Below are 22,502 nucleotides of genomic sequence, written 5' to 3'. Positions count from 1 at the left end.
GCAGAGTTTATTTGCCAGCAGCGTTGCCGAGATGCCCAGGTCTTGTAGAAATAACTAGAGGGGTAAAAGCGAATGTGAATTGACCGAGAAAGGTAACAGTAAGAGTATTGTTCAGTGTTGGGGTTTTGCAGTGTGTAGTTTCACTGTGTGCAAAAACATATGGAACTTAGCTGTATGTTTTTCTGTCTTCCCCTTTCCCCGTTTTTAGCATTTGTTTTCCTTTTCTTGAGTTCAGAAGTTTTTGCCTGGGATAGGTGAAATTAATTTAATTGACCATTTATTGGAATTCTCCATCATCCTGAATTTAATGAGCAGCTTTTTTGTATGCTTAAAGGAGAAAGAAAACTAACTTTGAAAAAAAAGTGAACAAATGCCTCTTGTGCTTTTTAATCAGACTTCACTTGGATAGCTTTCTCGTACAATAATTTATTACTTTTCCAGCCTCTAGATCAAGCTACTCTCTGCTACCGAGTAGGTGTCTTATAAGAGAAACTCATATATCTTTATCAGTTTGCTTTAAAACCTGCAGCCATACTTTCATGCTTTGAAAATGGTAAAAAAAAAGTGCTAAAAATGAAGGTAAAATATTCCTAAGTTAGTGCAAATTCTGTTGGATGAAGCAATTACTGACATATTTATTATTTTAATGAATGTTTTGCAAAATGCAGAGCCAAAAGCAGTTGTCTTTGAAGAATGAGTGACTTAAATAATAAATGGAGTCGTATCACTTGTGGAGGCCTTTTCACAGGAAAGGGTACTGAAATTCATGTTAGCAATAGGATAAGGGGGAATGGCTTTAAACTGATAGAGGGGAGACTGAGATGAGCTCTTAGGCAGAAGCTCTTCCCTGTGAAGGTGCTGAGGCGCTGGCACAGGGTGCTCAGAGAAGCTGTGGCTGCCCCATCCCTGGCAGTGTTCAAGGGCAGGTTGGACACAGGGGCTCGGAGCAAGCTGCTCTAGTGGAAGGGGTCCCTGCGCATGGCAGGGGTTGGAACTGGATGAGCTTTAAGCTCCCTTCCAACCCAAAACAGTCTGGGATTCTATGATCAGTCTTTTGGAGAGCACTAGGCTGTCGTTATCATTTTCATAGTTCCCATTAGTGTATTGCTGCCGAAGATTAATCTGTAGAAAATAATGAACATCAGAATTTTGAGGCTCAGAGATTTATGGTGAGGGTTAGTTATTGATCTGAAAATCTAGAGTTCTCCTGTTCCATCTATAGGAGCTTATTTAAATCTTAAAACTGTAGCTTTCAGTTCATAGATCAGAAAATTAATTAAAAATACTAGTAAGAGAGGATAACCTACTTTATAGCTGCTTTATTAATAATTTGTATCACGTTGTCTATGTTAGAACTCAGTGCCTGTGTATTTCAGGATACTGGTTTGAAGACCAGTTGTGACAGAAGTCAGTCAGAGGAGTCTCATAAACCAAAATGTTGCTGTTGATACTTAAGGCTATGCCAGGACTTTGCTGCCAGGTGGATTTTACCTGAAATTATTTTCTCTAAGAAATACACACTTTTTGCTCTGAACTCACTGCTCAATTTTTTTTTACAACATGTTCTTCCTTCTGTTTGATAGTTAAACAATTTTTTCCCTCTGATGTGCCTTACTTGTATATTCTTCATCCTTCAATCTGTTGCTGAAAACTTTTCTTGTGCTTATGAAATAGTAGTTGTTCTGGTAAGAAAATCCTCATTTGCGAAGATGGGAGGGAAGCTGTGCCATGTGTCACTTTTGAAATCACAGCTTTTAAAGGAAACCTTTGGACTGGTCAGTAGAGCAACTGCCCTCATTTCTGGTGGTACTTGTCTTTTTATAGCCCTTGTTATGCCCTGCTCACTTTGTAACATACCAAAGCACCATCTGTAATTCACAGGTGTAGAAAGAAGCAAATGGAGCACTGCTCTTGGAAATCCCTGCGTCTTGTCTGTAATATCAGGCTTTGCCCTTTTGCACAACTGAAGAGACCAGGAGGAGTGTTTTGTGTATGTATTTATCTGCTTTATAGATGGTAGCAGCAAGACTTGAAGCTTGATCCCACTTCCATCCAAACAGGTAGGAACAGGACTGGATCTCGGGCTGGTACCTTACTGGCCAGTGTGCTCTGGGCTGTCAGTTTCTTTGGTGTGCCAGGCCTGAAAGTGTGGTCTCTTAACTGTGGTTAGAGTTGAGCAGGTAGGGAAAAGGCCATAAATAATTCTGGCTCTGGGGAGTGTGAAGTAGGATTCTGAAGACGAATCTGCACAGGTTTCTGCAGAGATGTGGTGGAATCACCCGTGTGTACCTGGACAGTTCAGGTTGATGGGAGATGGAAAAAGAAGAATCACAGTAACTTTGCATCTCAAATGGAATGTGTGCAGGCCTGTTGTTCATATGAATGAATGCCCACAAGCCACTTCAGTGTGGGTTTTCTTATTTTATTAGTAGCTTGTCCATCTTCCTTTCTATAAGTGAGGGCGCAAGAAGCAGGAACTCTTCTTTTGGGTAGCTGCAGTGCTGCCTGGCATTACCCTGCGGGCTCTTGATGGTTCTTTAAAAGCTTAGCCAGAATGTCATGAATATACAACCATTAGAGATTAATAGAAGAACATGAAGGAGAAAATAGGAAGTTTTTCTCAAACTGAAGTTCTAAATTGTGTTTTTTCCTCCAAGTGTCATTCGACAAATACCCACCGAACCATCCTTCTGCAGCATCTTTGCTGCTGTAAATGTTACCTCCTGGCAATATGCTTCATGAAAAAGAACTGTTTTCATAAGCCAGTTAATGATAATTATGTTAATGGAAGCACTTTTATTTTGAGTGATGATAGCTGACTAATCAGATGCAGGCCATTCTTTCTCTGATGGTTAGGAGAGGTCAAGGGTTGCACACAGTGATCCATAAAATCCCATCGTGGTTCAGTGTTCCTTATCACACCAACAAACTACATCAGGTTGGTGATGTGTGCATGACTGCTGTATTCCTTACAGTTTTGAAGTTAAGGGAGAAAAGCAAACTGCAAGAACATCATCAAGCACATCTTGCTTAGCAAACTGAAAATGCTTAGCAGGAATTCAGGTGATACTCACTGAGCATGTAACATTGCTTTTCCCTTCAAACAGAAGCTGCTTAAATTGTCACACTGCATTTATGATGTGGTTTCCTTTTGGTTTACCTTGTGTGTCTGTGTCAGAATTGCTGTGAACTTTTTGCCTGGTAAATATTCTTTCCCACAGTTCAAGTTTTGTAGGATGTGGTCCGAGAGATGGCAGTTGTAACAGATTGTGTGGCAGTATCAGCTGGGTGTCATGATTCAAAGATAAAAGTGAACTATAACCAGGTTATCGCTTATGAGTAACAGATGAAATTACATGATTTAGCCAGTTAGTGTGTTTTGTTTCATAGAATCCCAGACTGGTTTGGGTTGGAAGGGACCTTAAAGCTTGTCCAGTTCCAACCCCCTGCTACAGGCAGGGACACCTTCCACTAGAGCAGGTTACTCCAAGCCCCATCCAACCTGGCCTTGAACCCTGCCATGGATGGGGCAGCCACAGCTTCTCTGGGCACCATGTGCCAGGGCCTTGCCACTCTCACAGGGAACAACTTCTTCCTAATATCTAAACCTGTCCTCTGGCAGGTTAAAGCCATTCCCCCTTGTCCTGTCCCTACAGGCCCTTGTAAGAAGCCCCTCTCCAGATTTCTTGTCTGACCCTTTAAGCACTGGGAGCTGTTCTAAATTCTCCCCATAGCCTTCTCTTCTCCAGGCTGAGTAAGTCCAACTCTCTTAGCCCGTCTCCAGAGCAGAGCTGCTCCAATCCTTGGAGCATCTTTGTGGCCCTTCTGTAGACTCACTTTAACTCTTGAAGCCTCAAGACTCTTGAAGCCTCTTTGGTATTGCCACTTTATAAAGCAGGTTTACTGTTACTGTCTAGGTAGGTGTAGAAACTGATTTGAGGAAAAAGAAATGGCTACAATGCTCTGTATAATTCCTCAAAGTTTCAGTGATTTGTCTAATTTTGTTACATTGTTCACCATGAACTCCACGGCCCTGCTTCATACTTGCACCATTTTCTTTTTTTATGTTGCTCACAGGATGTTTAGTATTCTTGTCTGCATTTTCTGAAATTAATTTTAAAGCTAGGTTTTTTTTTTTCCATTTCTTTCTACATGGCTTTTTCCATGTCAAAAGAGAGGGGAAAATACTGTGCATGTCATCTCTGGAGATTATTTCATGTCAGGGGAGGTAGGTGTGTGTGAAAATGATTTCTAGTCCTTAAGTTCTTGTGTGTGTCTCTTTAAAAGCTCTGAGCAGGCTTTAACTGTTAAAAATACCCCTACCACTGGTGGAGAAAGAGAAGTACTGGTGACTGTGGGATGAAAGTTTTTCTAATGGCTATTCTGCAAGCTTTAGTAGGTACTGGTTTTGTATTCTCACCATAGTCCCTAGACCTGCAAATCCTCTAAGAGTCCTCTTCCAGGTTGTCATCTTTGTTATCAGCAGGACAAGGGATAGTTTTGAAGGGAACAACCCCCTTTTTGCAGTCAGGAATAGCTGTAATCCTTTCCTTGGTGTTAATTCCTTGCTACTGAAATGCCCCATTTCTTTTTTAAGTAATTTTGAAACAAAAGCAAGTACAAAGCATGCCTTCTATTCCTTTCCCTCTTCCTTTGCTCCCCCTTCCCCACTGTTTCTTTTTGTCAGACCATCATCCTCTCCTTATTCCAGCACTTGAGAGCCTTGCTGTAGAAATGAGATAATCTAGTTCAGTTAAAAATCACCTTCAGGATCTGTAAGGTGTGCTCCTACTTCAGTTGGTTAAGCAGATGTTATTAATGAAGATTTTACTCAACCTTATTCCCCTGCTTTATTTCTGTCCTTAATATGTTTCTATGAGGACCATCAAAAGCTTAGCAGTGCTGTAAAGGTAACTGTGTTCTGTGAACCATGAACTTAAATCCAGCTTTTTAGAGGAAATTTGCAATGTAATACAGCTGTCGGTAATGCTTCAAGACAAGTTGTTTGATAACCCAACCAAATAAATGAGACATCATGGCAAGATAATGGTGGGAAAGTTTGTACAGCAGTAATTTTGAGGACTGGATTACTAAGTGAAAGACCTCCAGGTAAACTTAGGTAAGACAACCGCTTCTTTAAATGTTTTGAAGTTATAGTTGTTCTGGAAACATCTATTTATGGTGATTTTTTTACCTTACCTCTTTACATGCAAGGACATTTGTCTGAAACCTGGAATTTAAGTGTAGATACAGGAGTTAGAAATTATTCTTCATATAGGAAGTAGAGACTTCTGTTTGTAATGGTTTAAAGAATCCTTTTTTCAGGAAGAGGTTAAGTTACAGTTGCAGAGTTGTCCACAGGCTTCCTATTGAGAATAGTCCTATTGGACGCCTGAGTATTTGCACGGTGGGAGAAGAAATCAGTGTTCAGAGAGAATGATTTTTAACTTGTCTTTGTTTTGCCAAACCAAGTACTTTGGGCTGGTTAGTTCTTCTGACAGCGATGGATTAATGGGCAGGTTGTAAATGAGACTGACAAAATAGAGTTTGTGGTGCTTGTGCTCTTTGTCTTTCAAGAGACTGACTTGCATGTGGATAAATGTAAAATCTGAAAAGCTTGTGATCAGCAGCTAGAAATGGGAAGAGATGACCTCTTCTCCCTACCATATAAAACTTAAGCAACGGGAACAGAAGGTCTAAAGGCCAGAGAATATGTCCTGCTGTGCCTTGACGGTGGCCTGTGGTTTGTTTCAATGTTATGGTAGTTGGCTTCCTAAATCACTGTCTTTGTGTGGGTAAGGCCTCGCAAGGCTGTGACAGAATTTGGTCTGAAGTGTTCACAGAGCCTCTTCAGGGCTGACAGTTATTTAACTTAAGCCTATAAAGCACGATTTCTCTAGGTTTTTGTTTGTTAGCTCTGTAGAGGCTGTGACAGAAGGCACTTCTGAAGTGCCTTTGTATGTTTTCCAGATGGTGTTAAAAATGGTGTGGGGCACGTACTGCAATTTGTCTGCTTAAAATTACCTGACAGAAGCAGTGATAGCAATTTAGCTGAAATAGTTCTCTGGGCCTCTGCTGGTGGGAGAGAGAAGAACGCCACAGGATTTCCAGTGTGCCTCCCGGTGTGCAAGAATTCTGTTCACATAGGAGGGTGTCAGAGATGTGCATTCAAGGGGAGGGAAAAGGAGCTGAATGACTCTTTCTCAGGTGTTTCCTTGTGCCTGATGGAGTTTAGATTTAACTTTAATTCTGTGAGCAGGTCTGATGCTGGCTCTACACTGCACTGATAGCTCTTCTTAAAGCATTCCGTGGAATTTCAGGACTTGAGACAGACTTTTAGAGGATGCAGACACGGCTGCTGAGCTGAGAGGCGTACATTGCATCTATCCACGTTAATTTTGAGTGGTGTTTTCTGTAGTTACTTTGTGGTGTGAATGTTTCCTGTAAACTTTATTTAGAGGAATTGGTATGCATTCTCTGCAGTAATTTTAAAATGCTCTGTAGAAATACATTTAGGACTGCTTGCAGTTTTTTTGTCTCCTGCTGAAGTCACTTTAAATCCATCACCCCAGCCTGTACAGTCATCAGGCAGAAATCTTTCTGTGAAGGTAGGTGAGTTGTTCCTGCATCAGTTTTGCTTGAGCATCCTGAAGACAGCCATATCACATGTAGTAATGAAACCTGTTGGAATTTTAGAGGAGCATCTAATCTTGTTGATCTTGCTAGTGAGCAATGATTCAAGTGCTACAGATTGTAAAGGATCTGGTGTCACCAGCAAGACGGAGAACAGATGCTGCTAAGAGAGGTAAGAGCAGCACCGGGATGTAGTCGGTGTTTCGAGTCATTTGCTGTAAATCAGAAATATCTTGGAGTTTGGTTGTAGTTAAATTAAGTGTGTGCTTGAAACTTACAAGTATTTTTTTGTGGCATGTACAGCTGCCATCATTTGGCTTTGAACTATATTAAACCTAATGATTATTGTTTTTCAACTGCAGCTTTCTCAAAGCGAATCCTGATGACATAAACTCCATCTTCAGCATGATAAATGTCAGGATTTGTAACTGCTGCTTGTGGTGTAAAGATCTTTTCCTTATTTCTCTGTGGTAAAAACGTTTTTCTTGCCCGGATAGCTCGGGCTGTGAAAATAGCAACTGCATTCTGTGTAATCCCATAAGAATGGTGTTTTTTTAGAGTCTTAATGCTCTAAATGAGAATAAGAGCAAAAATAGGCTGCCTTAGTGCTTATGGAAATGAGAGAGACTGAAAGTCCACAGCTGCACTGCTGCTTAGGTTTTACAATTAGATTATTTCTAGATTACAACTAACTTCAAAATCCTAAATGGCTCTTGCAAGTGTACAAAACATGACTTGAAATGCTCAATTCTTGTTTGAAATGAATTGATGTTAAATGCATTTCTTGTTTTCCTCAGTGCGTTGAATGCTTGTTAGTTTTGCTTTGCTGAAGGAGAGCCGCCCTTTGTGGTATTGGCATAATTACTAGGAACTGATGAAACACGGCTTATCTTTACTTTATCTTAATTCTTTGCAACTGCTGAATATATGCTTTGTAGAAAAAGTAAATAATTTGTAGAGATGACTGAAAAATGTCATTCCTTTCTTACTAGAATTAATTGTCCAGGACCACTTGATTTTTGTATTGAATAGATCATGAATAATTTAGGATCTACAGCTTTTGTGTCTGCCTGTTACTGTCATTGTTATGTTCTGCCCTTACACGTAATGTGTGGCTATAGGCAAGTGCCTTTTATTTGAAATCACTCGTCTAATAACATCAGGGTGCTGTAATTCTAAGGAGTTATTTCATGGAACACCTCTGTAAGAAAACAAAATGAGTAAAGGTAGAATTGGGCTCTGCTGTTATCCTCTTACTCTGGAAAGCAAAAAGGCATTTCGTGAAGCCAAACTTCATAACTACTCCTTTGGTTTTTGCAGTGATTGGTTGAACATCCCACCCAACAGCTGTATAATTTCATCAGAGTGAATTGCTCTGGTTCTCTGCTCATTTTTGGTTTGTGTACTTACACTCCACTGTATTGGAGGAGAACGGAGGGGATAGGAGCTCTCCTTGCCTGTGGTGCACATAGCAAGCTAGTCAGGCTTGATGTTTATAGAAGTAGTGTAAGAACTGGTTTAAAGAGAGAACACCAAGAAACGACAACAACAAACTGTTTACTGAAACAGAGTCATTGGAATTGGAAGGGGAAGCCTTGAAGAACATAAGGAAATGCTGATTTTCTCAGTTCTAAAGCTGTGAGCTTTTTTCTCTCCGTTTGTTTTACTCCCTTGTTAAAAGACAGTAATTCTGGGTCACTGGGTGGTATTCTCAAGCTGCTAGTAACTGAACTATTTAGATGTTAGCTTTAACAGAACTTGGTAGTACATTTTGACAAGCAATATTAAGATCTTAACATTAAAAAGAAAATAATTCCAACATCCTGACAAAAACACTGACAAAAGATGCAAAATGCTGACAGACTTGTGTGATAAATACAGCGATCTGAGTAGGCTTTAGCTGCATCTGGTGTATGTGAAGGGCTATATTCTGCAGGAATGACTCATTCTTGTTATTGTTTTCAGTAAATGGAAAAATGTATTAGTAAGGAGGAGTTGCTAGGAAGCCCGGTGTGAATATGAGGTGAATTCACTGAGACACGAGGGATTATGTGTGAAGTGTTTACAAATGTGATTTCAAATTAATGTTGGGAGATGGAAAAGGTTTTTAATCCAACTCCTGGGGTGCATCCTCTTACCCCCTTCGGAAAGAGTGTTCATCATTAGAATCTAATTTATTGCGTGGAAGGCTGAAGTTCATTGTTTTCAACACAGGTGAGAAGTGTCTGTGAAATCTCTTGTCATGGAAAATAGGAACTCATGAAACTGAAGATAACAGCAGAGACACTTGCAGAAGGGTCCTTGCACATGGGGAGTGGAGGAAGAGCACAGCCTTCAGTAGGAACCTAACTTGCACTTGGGAGACAACTGTTGCAAAGTAGTATAATCACAGCATCACAGAATAGTTTAGGTTGGAAAGCACCTTAAGATCATCCAGTTCCAACCCCCTGCCATGGGCAGGGATACCTCACACTAGACCATGTTGCCCAAGGCTCATGTATCAGCTGCATATTTCATGTCTTGTACCTAGTTTAAAACTTATTTTTTAAGGTTAAATGAATGTCCCAACTGTATAACTGTTTCTGTAAGTAGTACACAAGGTTGTGGGGGAAAGGATTCCTCCAGCCTTGATTCTCCCAGCATCTGCTTTCAGGCTGGGACCTAGAAACGTCGTTGCTAGCCAGGAGTGTCTTTTTGCACCCATGGTTCCACAGCAGAAGCTTGCTATAAGGTCTGTCTTAAGCATAGCTACTGTAAAGAAAGTCCCTACAGAAGAAATTCTTGCAGAGTGTTATTTCAAAGGAAGCCGTTACTAACACTTTGTGGGCTGGGATGTGGATTTAATGGGATAGTTGCCGAGTCTTGATTGGTGTTTTGCATGCCAGAGTTTTTCATTGTGGCCCATGCCACTATTAAATTAAATTTCTTTTTCTGTAGCACAAGAGTTGGTTTACAAATAGAAGAGTAAATTCTGCAAAACAGTTAGGCAGTGTGAATATGACTACCCACCTTGCTACCCGAGTTCTGTGGTTATGGTTTTGTGTGCAGTCTTTGAGTATTGAAGCTGACACCAGAAAACCCTTCAGTAGGTTCTCGCTTAGTGATACATGCAATGAAAAAAATCCACTTTGTAATTATGTTCCATAGTCTCCCAGTTGCAGGTAAGCTGAGTGTGTAGAGCTTTTTGTTTGCTTCTTGCGGTTTTTGGTGTTGGGAAAACCCACACCCTTATCACATGTAGGTAATGTCAGGTAAAGGAAAAAAGTGCCTCTCAACCATTTATTGTTAAAGGGGTAACACTTGCTCTGTACGTTTGAAGGTGAACATGAAGTTGTAAAGACGTTTTGAAGAGGATGCTGTTATTTGATTTCATAGGACTTGTATTTCTTAATTTATAAAATGGAAAGTCCGTCTTTGGATGAAGCCTTAAATCATGCCAGTATAATTCTCTTGGTAAGCATTCTAATTCCAAACTAAGCATTCCACAAGATCTGAAATCTTTCTGAATGTCAAGAAAAATAATTCAAATATTGCTTCTAGAGAAATCCATGTAGAGTACAAATTTATTAATTCTTTTTTTTCCATCACTAAAATCCTGCTTGAAATCCAAGTTGTTGAAAATAAGAAAGAAATATTCATGTTTCCTCCCTCTTTCCTTCTACAGATGGCCACAGCAGAACTTAGTTGGCACTATCACCTTGATGTTAGGATATAAAAGGAGATGTTGTATTAAAATACTTATAGCAGATGGGACAACTAAATTAAAATCATTGAATTAAAAAGCCATGCAGTATTTTAGTGTGAGAGAGAAATCTGGGAGAAAACTTTGGTTTGAATTTTTTAGGGATTGCAAGAGGAGACATGTTTTTGGTCACTGCAGTATTTGGGTCGTAAGCCAAAGATAACGCTCATCAGGGATCCCCTGTATTTCTTTAGGTGGTATATCTTATCACAGCCTTTGAGCTTTCAGACAACACTTATGGATTTCTCAGTTTCAAATATAACTTTCATTCTGGAAATGTGGGCCTATGAGGTATGTAAATGTTGGGCCAGATAAGGATAATCATGTTTAAGTGTGCCAGTAATAGCTCACACTTGGATTTGCTTGCAGATGATACCATGGTAGAACCTTATACTTTAGACTTAGACTTGGCAAGAAATCTGCTTTCTGGTTTTGGTTTATTTCTTTTGGAATGAACTAAGTTGATTCATTGCAAGACAGAGAAAATAAAGGTCTGACATCAACTAGTCATGGTATTTGCTCGTTACCTTTGGTGATAGGAAAGATACAATCAAATGCATTCCCTCAAGGCAACTGGTTGAAACCGTGGAAATTCCTTTCACAGTCTTTTGATTTTTCTATTTGTTATCTGAGAATTTTTCTTCTTCTGGGAGGTTTCAGGCTTACCTGAATTTCTTCTTTAATTTCTTTTTTAATTACATGCCTTTTCCTTTCTATTTCTTAGGTTATAATTTTTTAATTTAGCATTTTATTCTGAAGTGACTTTTGTTTTATGTATGTGAGACCCATTTTTTCCTCTTTCTAATTTTTATTGTTTCACTTTTCAGTTTCTGCTTATAGGAATTTGTTTCACTCCTTTAGAATTGCCCCACTTTTACTTATGCTGAACACTGTGTAGGAAATTTCTATTTAAAATCAAGCTCTTAGGACTTCTTGATTTATTTATTTATTTTCCCCTGGACTCTTGTAAGACCAGAGCTGTATGTCATTGCAGTTTGCTTTCAAGTCGGGTTCCACAAACTGATTTAATGGAGCATGCAGCCTAAAGCTTGGGAAGTTCTTGAGGAATTTCTGGGACAAGTTCTTGACCATCATTGACCATCATCTCATTTGTGCTAAGGTTGGCCCAGTTTTGCAGGCTTGTATCTATCATAGCCCAATGTGTATCTTCATGTTCGTGTGATTTCATTATACACAGAGCTTTCCTCAAATCTTGTCTTTCAAATACAATCACCTCTCCTACTCTGTGGTGTCTTCTGATTGACAAAAACATTATTTAATGGTATTTTAAATTGAAAGAACCCTAAGAAAAACTTCAGCTTCCTTGGACTGTATCTAGATAGAGGTAGAAAATAAGTCTTCTCATTCAAGCGTACCTAGAAAGGCTGATGTCGAATGTTACTATATTTAAAAGATAGGTGAGATTATGATAATACAGTGTGACATCTTGCTTGAAGACAGACTGTTGACTATAGCAGTTCAACCCTACAACCAGTGTTACTACAGCTCACATGAATATGAGTGAAAGTTGGGTAGCCACCGGCATTTTGTTGTTGAAGGAATACCACCATAATCCAGATTGGGTATTTTAACTTAGAAATGCTGGGTAGAAGTAAAGGTTTTCTAGACATGTCTACACGTCTTGAATTATGCTGGGTTTCAGAGGTTAAGTGGGCAGTGGGGAAGATAAGGCCAGAATGTGGATGAACTCTGACAGCAGGGAGTTAAATATATTTTCTTGTGTGTCATTAAATATGGAATTCTGCCCCTGGCAGTCAAGATAACTTACTGTATTCTGCAGCTCATCAGTACATATACATGGCTTCACTTCATTATTCACCAGTGTGACCAAATTTAAGTGTATTTCAACAGGCTCTACTGATACCATTATTTCTGTATTAGTTAGGCCTGTTGGATGCGGTTTCACAGATTATTAATGGAGCAGAAGTGACTTGTCTCAAAGATTCACTCCTGCCCTGCTTCTGCCGCTCACTTTGTATCCTCATCCTGATTCAAATCCCTATAGAGCTCCACAATCGCAGTGCAGCCATACAGTGATTTGAACTGGGAAGCTGATCCCAATTAAACCAGGCTTTTTTTCTTTCTTGTTGAGCTACTTTTGATCAGTTTAACTAATACAGTTGCTGATGCAGGTTCACAAATGCACATGCCAGCTCTGATGAGCAACCAGCAGTGGGATGTGAGTAGATACATGGAAGCCTTCGCTCGTGATACTGGCCCATGCTGGTGTAAAATGCAGGCTTGCTACTTCAAGAATATGAAGGCTTCTATCTGATGGTGATACAAACGCAAGCAAGTAATGATACAGTTGGATCGCTGGACAACTGGACACACAGTGACTCACTCATCTAGAGGATTTTTCCCTAAAACACTCTATTTCTGTGGCTGGCATTCACTGTCTCTCACTTTGAATAATAATAACTTTCATGGGATACATGTACATTATGGCTTTTCTATTGCATTTCTTATCCTGACAATTCATTGCCCTTTTAGTTTGTTTTAAAGCATTTTTTATTTATTTTTTTTTTTAAATACTTCATGCTTCTCCTTGTGTGATGCCAGATGCAGTGATTAGGAAAGGTCACAGTGCTGCTCAGCCATACGTAGCTGACTTCAGTGTCTGTTTATTTGGTCTTTGGTTATTAGGTAGGTAGCATTATCATTTAACAAAGTACTTAGGTGTTGTATCGTGGGAATTGATCTATGGCTTAGCAGAATGAATACAGACAGCTTGAATTTGATTTACCTACGGAAGAGCTACAGAAAAATGAAGTACCAGCTGTTCTTTCTGTGTGCAGTAATGTTGGTCAGCTGAAATGAGCTGATTTACAGGAAGAAAAACACAGCAAAGACAACTTATCTCCAGCTTCATACTGTGATTTGTTATTCCAGTATGTGTTGGGGTATTTTTTGGGGGTGGGACCCTAAACCTGTGAACTGTCAATTGTAATATTCTCAATAATCCTGAGATACAACTTTAGGTTTCTTATTTGTAGGTATGTGAAATACGGTAACGTAACATAAAATATTCCCATAAAAATGTAGGTTTGAAAAAGAATGGAACAGTGCAGTAACGTAATGGGGAAAACCACAACAGGCTCTCAGTGATGTTTCTGCTAGATGGGACTAAAATTCAGTTTGGTAGAAATCAGCACAGCTGTGCTGGCATCCGTGAAGCTGAACTGACTTGTTCTGTGTGTGTGTGTGTGTGTGTGTGTGTGTGTGTGTGTGTGTGTGTGTTGTGGTGGTTCCAAAGCTCCAAGGAACATTCCTCTTGTTTCCTTAGGGATGTGTGTGTATTTGTATGTAGCTACCGAGTTCACAATTCTTGTTCTGTAGGTAAAATGACACATTTAAAGTACTGGAAATGAGTTGTGGATAGGTTGGGGGTTTTCTGGTGTTTTGGCTCTACTTTTCTCTGGGTTCACTTGCTGGAATTGCTGACTGCTGCAGTTAATTTCAATCCATTCAAGGGCGGTCAAAAGTAAAGCAATAGTGAGCTGCAAAGCCTGGACTGGTTTCACTGATACTGCAAGAGTCTAAACAAGCCTCTCTTCATCTAGGGTTAAAAATCTCCAGTAGAAGTGTAGCTCTGTATAATTTTTATTGACACAAAGTAGTAAAAAAAAAAAATGGAAGCAAGCAATATGCAAGCTAAAAAGACTGATATATGGCTGCAATTTGCTGTTTATCCTCTTATAGTAATAGGATGTAGAATCATAGAATAGAATCGTAGAATGGTTTGGGTTGCAAAAGACCCTAAGGTCATCTTCGTTCCAGCCCCCTGCCATGGGTAGAGATGCCTCACACTAGGCCATGTCACCCAAGACTTTGTGCAGCCTGGCCTTGAATGCTGCCAGGGGTGGAGCATTTAGCACTTCTTTGGGCAACCTGTGCCAGTGCCTCACCATCCTTGCAGTAAAAAACTTCCCGTTTTAGTTTAAACCCATTACCTCTTGTTCTGTCGCCGCAGTCCCTGTAGAATCAGCCTGTATCTTGTGGTTCTCAGTCTTGCAGGCAGTGGGATGCCCCGTGTGGCCTTCAGAGCTTTGTGCAACTCAAATTCATGGGTTTGCTCCTAGCTACCAGCTAAGGAGAAACAAGAGAGCCAAAGCCTTGTATTAAACCTGTTTGTAAGACTTGTGGTGTTTAGGATCGGTTTAATTTTTACCTGTTGAAGTATGCAGATGCATGCTGTTAAATCCCTCTGGATTTGGTTTGTGTGTCCCTTGGGACTGTTGCTGGCCTGGAGCTGCAAGACTTGCATGTGCTCACTCACCCTTGTGGGCTTACTGCAGCAGGGGGAACCTGCCAGCTGGATGGAAAGACCAACTGAAACCAAGGTGGCTTTATTGGCTTTCTGGAAAGCAAGAGCACAGCTGTGTGTGGGGAGTCAGGGATTCATTCAAGTGTTTGCTTAAAGTTTCAGAAGGTTAATGGGTTACACGGTTTTGAGCTGGTAAGGGGAATGGATGTGGGTTTCTGGTTTCAGTGATACTGCAGCCCAGACAAGGATTCTGTTCTGCCCAAGGCACTTCTCCAGTGTGTTTGGAATAGACACAGGACCTTGAGCCTGCATGTGAAAATGGCAAAAGGCTCCCATGTCTTGTACCTTTCCTTATGTAGCTGCTCTTGTGCTTTTAGTGTGATGTGAATAAATGCCCAGACACTTTAGTTTTGGATTTGGAGATGTGTGAACAGGCTGGGAAGTTCTGCCTGAAGGATCCAGAAGAGCAACCCTCATTCTCTGTCTTGCATTTTCATAGTTCAGGTGAACAAATTTTCTGACCTTGATTTTGGTGAGATCATGACAGTTGTGCATGTGCTGTTTTCAGGGGTGTACAACTTCTTTCATTTTTTTGCCTTCATTTAATCCTTTTTTTTTCCTTCATTTAATCTTTTTTTTTTCCTTCATTTAATCTTTTTTTTTGCCTTCATTTAATCTTTTTTTTTGCTTTCATTTAGTCTTTTTTTTTCTTCCTAAAATTGTTGGATTTCCAGTATTTTATCCTCATGCTTATGAAATTTGGACTGTAATGGTAAATATGAATGCTAGCACCCGTGTTTATTGGTTGTGAAGTTTGCACAGAATTTATTTGATACATTTACAGCTTAAGAAGGTGACAGTTTCATTTGTTAAATTGCAGTGGATAAGAACAAGCAACAGTGCAGAGATAGGTAATAAAGTTGCCTATTTTTAATAGCTTAAGATGTAGCAAATATTTCAAAGTGACAGGGGCTCAGCTGGACATGTTCTACAACAGAGAACTATAGCAGTTGGGTGGACGAATGGTGTTTTGGTGTACATTGACAATTCACACATTTCCTGGACATCTTACCTGGCCTGTCTGTAGTATTTTATGTCCTGGTGAGCTTTTAGATCTTTTGGTGTAGCTGCAAAACACCCACACATCTCAAATTGGATAACATAGCCATTTCTTTTCTTAGCTGAACATGTCTAACAGCAAATAAAAATCTTGGTTTCTCAGTGGAGTAGGTTCCCTTGTTCTGTCCTTCTTGCTGCAAGCCCAAGCATCGTAGAATCACAGAATGGATCGGGTTGGAAAGGACCTTAAGATCATCCAGTTCCAACCCCCTGCCATTGACAGGGACACCTCGCCCTAGACCATGTCACCCAAGGCTCTGTCCAGCCTGGCTTTGAACGCTGCCAGGGATGGACCATTCACAGCTTCCCTGGGCAACCCATTCCAGTGCCTCACCACCCTAACAGTAAAGAACTTCTTCCTTATATCTAACCTAAACTTCCCCTGGTTAAGTAAACCCACTTCCCCTTGTCCTATTGCTACATCTTCTAAAAGGAATTGTCTGTCAGCATTCGTATTAAACTCTCCATAAAAAATGTTGATTTGAACTGACTTTCCAGATCAAACAGAAAACTTAATTAATGCCAGTTAATTAAATTCTTGGTGGAAATGAGAAAATAAGTACACAGATGCCCAAGATTGCTGCTGTCTCTGCTAATAAAGCAGCTAACGAAGCATTTTCTAGCTGTACCTGGAGGGGCAGGTCCTTGGTGGGAATGATTTCCTCAAGGAACTAACCCTGCTAGCATCTGCATCATGTCCTGGGTGATGTAGGTTTGTTTTTCCTGCTGTTACTGTCTGCATCATTATTACCTGGCAATATAAATAAAACAGCCATGAAGACACTGGATTGCACTCCCTCCTTTCCAGAAGGAGACACCTGAGTCAGATTTTATGGTCACTTAACTCTTCACTGCAGGCCACTGTGATGATGAGTGTGATATAAATCTTGGAACCTGCCAGCTATCAGGGCTCTGTGTGCACACCTGGGCTCTGCTGTAAACAATCCAGGCTCACTGACCGCAGTTCTTGTGAGCAGCTTCTGTCCATATGGAGAAGCTCATTGATATTCAGCTTGTAGACTTCTGATGCTCTTGTTTGGCAGATACCACTGCAGAACCGCTGCTGGATTGCAGGTGTTTTCCTGCTGCCACTTGGAAGTAGCTAGAGTGCATACTTAATGTGGAGTTTGCAGTCTGAGCAGTAAATCTACAAGAGTTATTTGAGAGTCATACGGGATTTAATTGTGCCTTTAGTCTCGGGGTGTTCTGAAGACCTTGGGGGGGGGGGGGGTTGTAGCTTTTAAGCCAGGTACAATCTCGATGCAAGAGGTTGAAACCACTTGTCCTTGGGCAGTGAAAGCTGTGTGGAGTGCTTGATACTTCTCCCTCCCTTCCCTGGTGTGGGTTTTTGGGGGTGCGTTGTGGGTTGTTTTTTTTTGTAGTCTTTACTGCATGTGACAGTATAATACCGATATTAATGACATCTGGCTGGAATCATAGGAAATCTCTTGATTTCCTTTTGTTTTAATGCTTCATTTAAAAATAGGTTTATATTTCAGAATATAAAAGTTAAGCGTTTTTTGGCATTCAGTAATAGAGGTATAAGTGATGTCTGTGCGTTCCTGTATTTGCATCAGTGCAGGCAGTGGTTATCTCTGAATGTGGAGTGTTCAAAATACAATCTTTCTGTCTTCTCCAAAATGAAGTGGCAGAGGCCTATAAGCTATGGGTTCATTACACTGCACAAAGCTGACTGGCATATGTTTTTCCTTGGAAATTGAAGGGGAAGATGTTTTTTTCCCCTTGATTTTAGATGAGACACATTTTTCTTTTGAGATTTACATAAAGGGCCAGGCAAGATTAATATGTAAGCATTGAGGGGAGGAGGGAGAACCTGAATGTGAACAGGCAAGTTTCCCCATGTCTGCATCTACAGTACGTGCTAGGGCGTTCTTTTCCATGCTGCTTTATCTCCCTTTTGTCACTATTTTCCAGAGGTTAAGGCTAAGTTTCAGGCTTGTTTTTAGAAATATATTCTTCAGATTTTTTAATCTGTGTTTTTAATGATTCTGGTTCACTGATTCTGTCACCGTTAGAAGTGTATCTTTTTTGAGTGGGAAATAGTAGTCTGGAGGACACAGTTATAGTACAGTTCCTGGGTCTCCACAGGAATGTGAGAAGTTGCCTTAATCTGAGACTTCCTCTTTCTGACATAAAAGGAAATACTGTTTATACTAATGAAGGGCCTTTGGTAAGATGAATACGCTGTGATCTTTCATAGAGAAATATTTTTATTAGTGGAACAATTCTTCATCATTTTCAAGTGTTGGATCATTTTGAGATGCTTCCAGGGCTCCCTTGTGTGTGCTATACTGCTGATGTCAGGCATTGCACTTTGCTGGGTGATGGATAAATGGCTGCACCGTTGCTGTGTCCTCATTTTTCTCCTTCTGAAAAGAAAAGAAACCTGACTAATCCTTTCCTTTTTCTGATGACAGCTGTACATTGAAAAGACTTTAACATGGGTTGAAAAACCTCTCCTCTGTGCTGCAGCTGCACTGAGTCCTGGAGCCACCGTGTCTCATCACTCAGCATGCTGTGTGGAGTGTGGGTTGAACATAACAAAGATACAAGATCAATAAAAATGTTTCTGTCAATTCTGTGCTATGAATTAGTACCCTTGTTAGGTTCTAAACTACATGGCATGAATGCTTGCTGAATCTATAGCTGCAAAGCAAAAAAGCTACAGAGACTCCAGTTCCCATTGCTATTTATTTTATAGGCGTTGGAATGACCTTCTAAACCGTGCAGTGATAATTGCCTGGTTTACATAATGTAGAAAGCTTCACAGAAAGAGGATTTGTAATGATGGAACATGCATTAAAAATCATTGTCTGGTAACTAATAAGAATGTAAAGCCTTTCTATAAATAGTGCACATGGGCTCTGAAGGGACAAATGAGCAAATATGCTCAGGCAAATCAAAGGATGACTGGTTGTTCTCAGCCCGTGCTGTGTATTTAACAGCAGCTTCCAGACTCTCTCTGTGTTAGCAAGTAGCATGGCACTGTAGTGACAGATCCAGAGTGGAAAACTGAGGGTCCAGCATCCCTCTGTGTTTCAGCAAGTTGTTTTTCCAGGCTAGATCAAACCTCAGCCTTATTCTTTGGGCAGGACATAACTTAGGAGTGTGCTCGCAGATAGCTGAACATGGAAAGAATCCAGTTTTGCATGCTTCCATGTTGCTTCCCAGCACAAACTGAAGAACAGTAAATAGAGATGATCTGGAGATTTGCTCTTCCAATCTAAACTACAGTGCTATTTATAGAATTGCATGGAACATCAGTAGTCTTTTACCCCAGATTTATGATCTTGACATTGGACAGAATATCTTCATGAGCTTTTTTAGGACTAAGTGGAAGTTCTAGTACGATTGATATTTCAGGGGCAGAAAGAGGATCAAGGGATTATGCATTCATGTACTGAAGACAGACACAACTTGTGTCTCTCTGCACTTTGTCTCTCAAGATTAAGTGCCAGTTTCATGGGAGAGTTACCCAGATATCTACCTGCAACCTGTGGAGGACCATGCTGTAGCAGATATCCACCTGCAGCCTGGGGTGGACCCCATGCTGGAGCAGGAGGATGTGCTCTGAAGGAAGCTGCAGCTTGTGGATATCTGCTCCTGGCAGGAGCTGTGGCTTCTGGAGAGGAGCCCACACAGGAACAGGTTTTCTGGCAGGAACAACAGCTCATGGGAAGGACTGGCACTGGAACAGTTTGTGATGGACTGTATCCTGTGGGAGGGACCCCATGCGGGAGCGTGAGGACGAAGGAGCAGCAAAGACAAAGTGTTACAGGCGGACCAAAACCCGCATTCCCCATTCCCCTGTGCCGCTCGGGGTGGGGAGGAAATGGAAGAATTGGGACCGAAGGAGTGAAGCTGAGCCTGGGAAGGAGGCATTGCTTCTCAGTTAACTTCCCTGAGCCAAGTCTGGTTTGCTCATGAGGGTGGTTGGTAAGTGATTTCCCTGTCTAGCTCAACCCATCTCATCTTACTTTCTCCCCTTGCCCTGTTGAGTAGAGAGAGTGAGAGTGGCTCGGGAGGTGTCTGGCAACCACCCAGCACAACCCACTACAGCTACACCAGAGGTGCTGGCACACTTACACATTGCATGTATGGTGTTGTGTGAGTTCTTTCCAGTCCAAGTTCCCTTAAATTGCAGGTGATGGAGGCACAAGCCAGGTGATCAGTTCTGTTTTTCTTGTTGTGGATGGTGGTGCAACTGGCATGATCCTGTTTACTGCACAGCCCAGAGCAGCAGCTTGCAGCAGAGCAATGTCTTGTTCAGCAGGTGCTGTAAATCCAGGATGGGATGTCTGAATAAAGTCCTCCTACAGTTCTCTTTCTGCTCTCTTAATGCACTGCTGGATTTTATCTGTCCATGTCCAAAAACCCCTTCTTAACACTTCCAACCGCCAATCTGTACTAACTGGTTTTGAAACAGTGTCTATTGGTACGGCAGCAGATTTCTTTTAAGTAATTTTAGCTGGTGTTAGAACTCCTGAAGTCATTGCTGCCATTAGGAAAACTCAACGAATTATCCCTCTTGCACAGTAGCCACAGAAACGGCATGATATGGGAAGCTAGTAGGAGATAGAACTGAATTAGGATTAATGGGAATACACTTCAGTGTGAGGTGTTTTTTTTGGGGGGATGTGCAGATGGACAAGAAGGGTACAACATTATTTGCCGTATCTTAAAACATTCTTGCTTCTGTGGAATTGTTGTTTAATAGTGATTTGGTTTGGGCTTTGTTTGACTGACTGCCTTTCTTGGCAATTTCTGATTCCTTTATAATTTAAAGCAACTTTTCTGCAGTATTGTGTATGAACTGCCCCTTGCCAGCTTAGTTTTGCCTGCCTTTTATCTGTCACACAGCTTTCATCAGTTAAGTTCATAGATTCCTTATTAGTGGGAAACCAGTTTTTTCCAATTAAAAATGGGCAAGAAAAGTTATAAATCAGCTTCAGGTTTGAGGATCATTTAATACAAAGATGTTACAAAATTGCTGTAACATGGAAAGTCTTCCAGTTCTCTTTTATTATTTTGAATGGGTTTTTTTCTTCCACAATTAAAACAACTGCAGCTGAGTTTGTTTCCAAACCATTCTTCATTCCAAGACAAATCTGAAAAGTTTTCCAATTAAAACTTGGTCTAAATCCTTTAGTCCCATGAGAAAGGCTGTGTTTGGTATTCCATTTATATGAACATACAAGCTTGAACTTAAAATTCTGACAGCTAATGATGAATACATCATATGGGAACTCCTGGTATGGGAGTAGCAGTGATATACCAGTTTCACTGAGAAAGAGCTGCTTCTGAGGTCCAAGAATCCAAAGTTCTCCTTGCCTGCCCTGAAGTGGTGATGCAGATTGTATCCGGCAGTCAGACCAGCACAGCAGCTTATAGATGTGGGAGCTCCCTATTTGTATAGTATCTGTTAATTAAATTGAGCTGCCTAAAAGGTGGAACCAACTCAGAGTCACCTTATTTGTATCCCTTTCATGCTGGCAAGTGTTTTTCCACAGGTCTCAGTTGTGTGGGCTTTGGCGAACAGCTGTATTTTTCTCTGTGTATATATGGTGGTGTTTTTTTGTCATTCAGAAAGTTACTTACGGTTCAGTGGGCCCCTTTACACTAGCTTTTGGCACAGCCTCGTGTGCCCTATTTCTTCTCCATCCTCAGCCTGTGCAGTTTTTTGCCTCTGTATTCCCAGGAAGGAAATTTCCATGAATTTTTCTGTAGGTTTTAGATTTATTTAGTCTTGTGTTCATTTCAGCACTGTGTGTGTGTGCAGAGAAATACAAAATGCTGCTGATCTAACGTACAGGTGGGAAGGATGAAAACAGAGGCAAGGCAGTGGGGAAGTTGATACTCAAATCTGATGGGGTAGTTGTAGAACACCACAGTAAAAACTTTGAGCAGCTCAATAACTTATTTTCATGTATTTCATTTCCTTTTTGGGTTGTTATTTGTAGTTTTGGATATTAAAATACTTATGATGGAAGGTATCTTGTAAAATCCATTTCTGTTGACTTTAAGTCCCTTACCCCTTACTGATGAAGATGCATTAACTTGTCAGCTAATTATATTCTGTTTTGTACATTATCCTATTAAAATGCCATTCTCCAAAGAAAACATCACCATTCACTCCCACCCTGTGGGTTTCTGTATCCTTTTTTCATACTGTTTGCACGTGTCCTTTTCATAGAATCATAGAAGAGTTAGCGTTGGAAAGGACCTTAAGATCATCAAGTTCCAGCCCCCCTGCCGTGGGCAGGGACATCTCACACTAAACCATATCACCCAAGGCCTCGTCCAACCTGGTCTTGAACACTGCCAGGGATGGAGCATTCACAACCTCCCTGGGCAACCCATTCCAGTGCCTCACCACCCTAACATGAAAGAATTTTCTCCTTCTATCCAATCTAAACTTCCCCTGTTTAAGTTTGAACCCGTTACCCCTTGTCCTGTCACTACAGTCCCTAATGAAGAGTCCCTTCCCCTTTCATTAGGTATGACTTCATGTCAGTTGTCATTCTTCTGTTTTTCTAGTCTTGGAAAGGGTTATATTGCCAGAAAGCATTAAACAGATCATTGGTCTGACAGCGTGTCGTGTGTCAAGGTACAAGTTGCAGTGAGCAGGCTGTATTTCCATTGGCCCTGAAGCTCTGGCTTTTGTAGCTCTGTGTGCTGCAGCCTTCAATTGTATCCTCA

General features: G+C 40.8%; 1 protein-coding gene across 1 annotated transcript in view; it reads left to right on the top strand.

Annotated features, from left to right (window-relative positions):
* The first annotated feature begins 6,110 nt into the window (after positions 1 to 6,110).
* Positions 6,111 to 22,502, top strand: part of USP6NL (USP6 N-terminal like) — a 98,575-nt gene continuing 82,183 nt past the window's right edge. The window contains 1 exon segment of the mRNA XM_061468610.1: positions 6,111 to 6,805. Coding sequence (XP_061324594.1) covers positions 6,733 to 6,805 — 73 coding nt within the window. The 5' untranslated portion in view covers positions 6,111 to 6,732.

The sequence above is a fragment of the Pezoporus flaviventris genome, unplaced genomic scaffold (genome assembly GCF_033815535.1).
Source record: "Pezoporus flaviventris isolate CSIRO_AGI_PZ_B2104156 unplaced genomic scaffold, CSIRO_AGI_Pfla_v1 ptg000049l, whole genome shotgun sequence".
NCBI lineage: Eukaryota > Metazoa > Chordata > Aves > Psittaciformes > Psittacidae > Pezoporus > Pezoporus flaviventris.
This window is presented reverse-complemented; position numbering and strand designations above follow the sequence as displayed.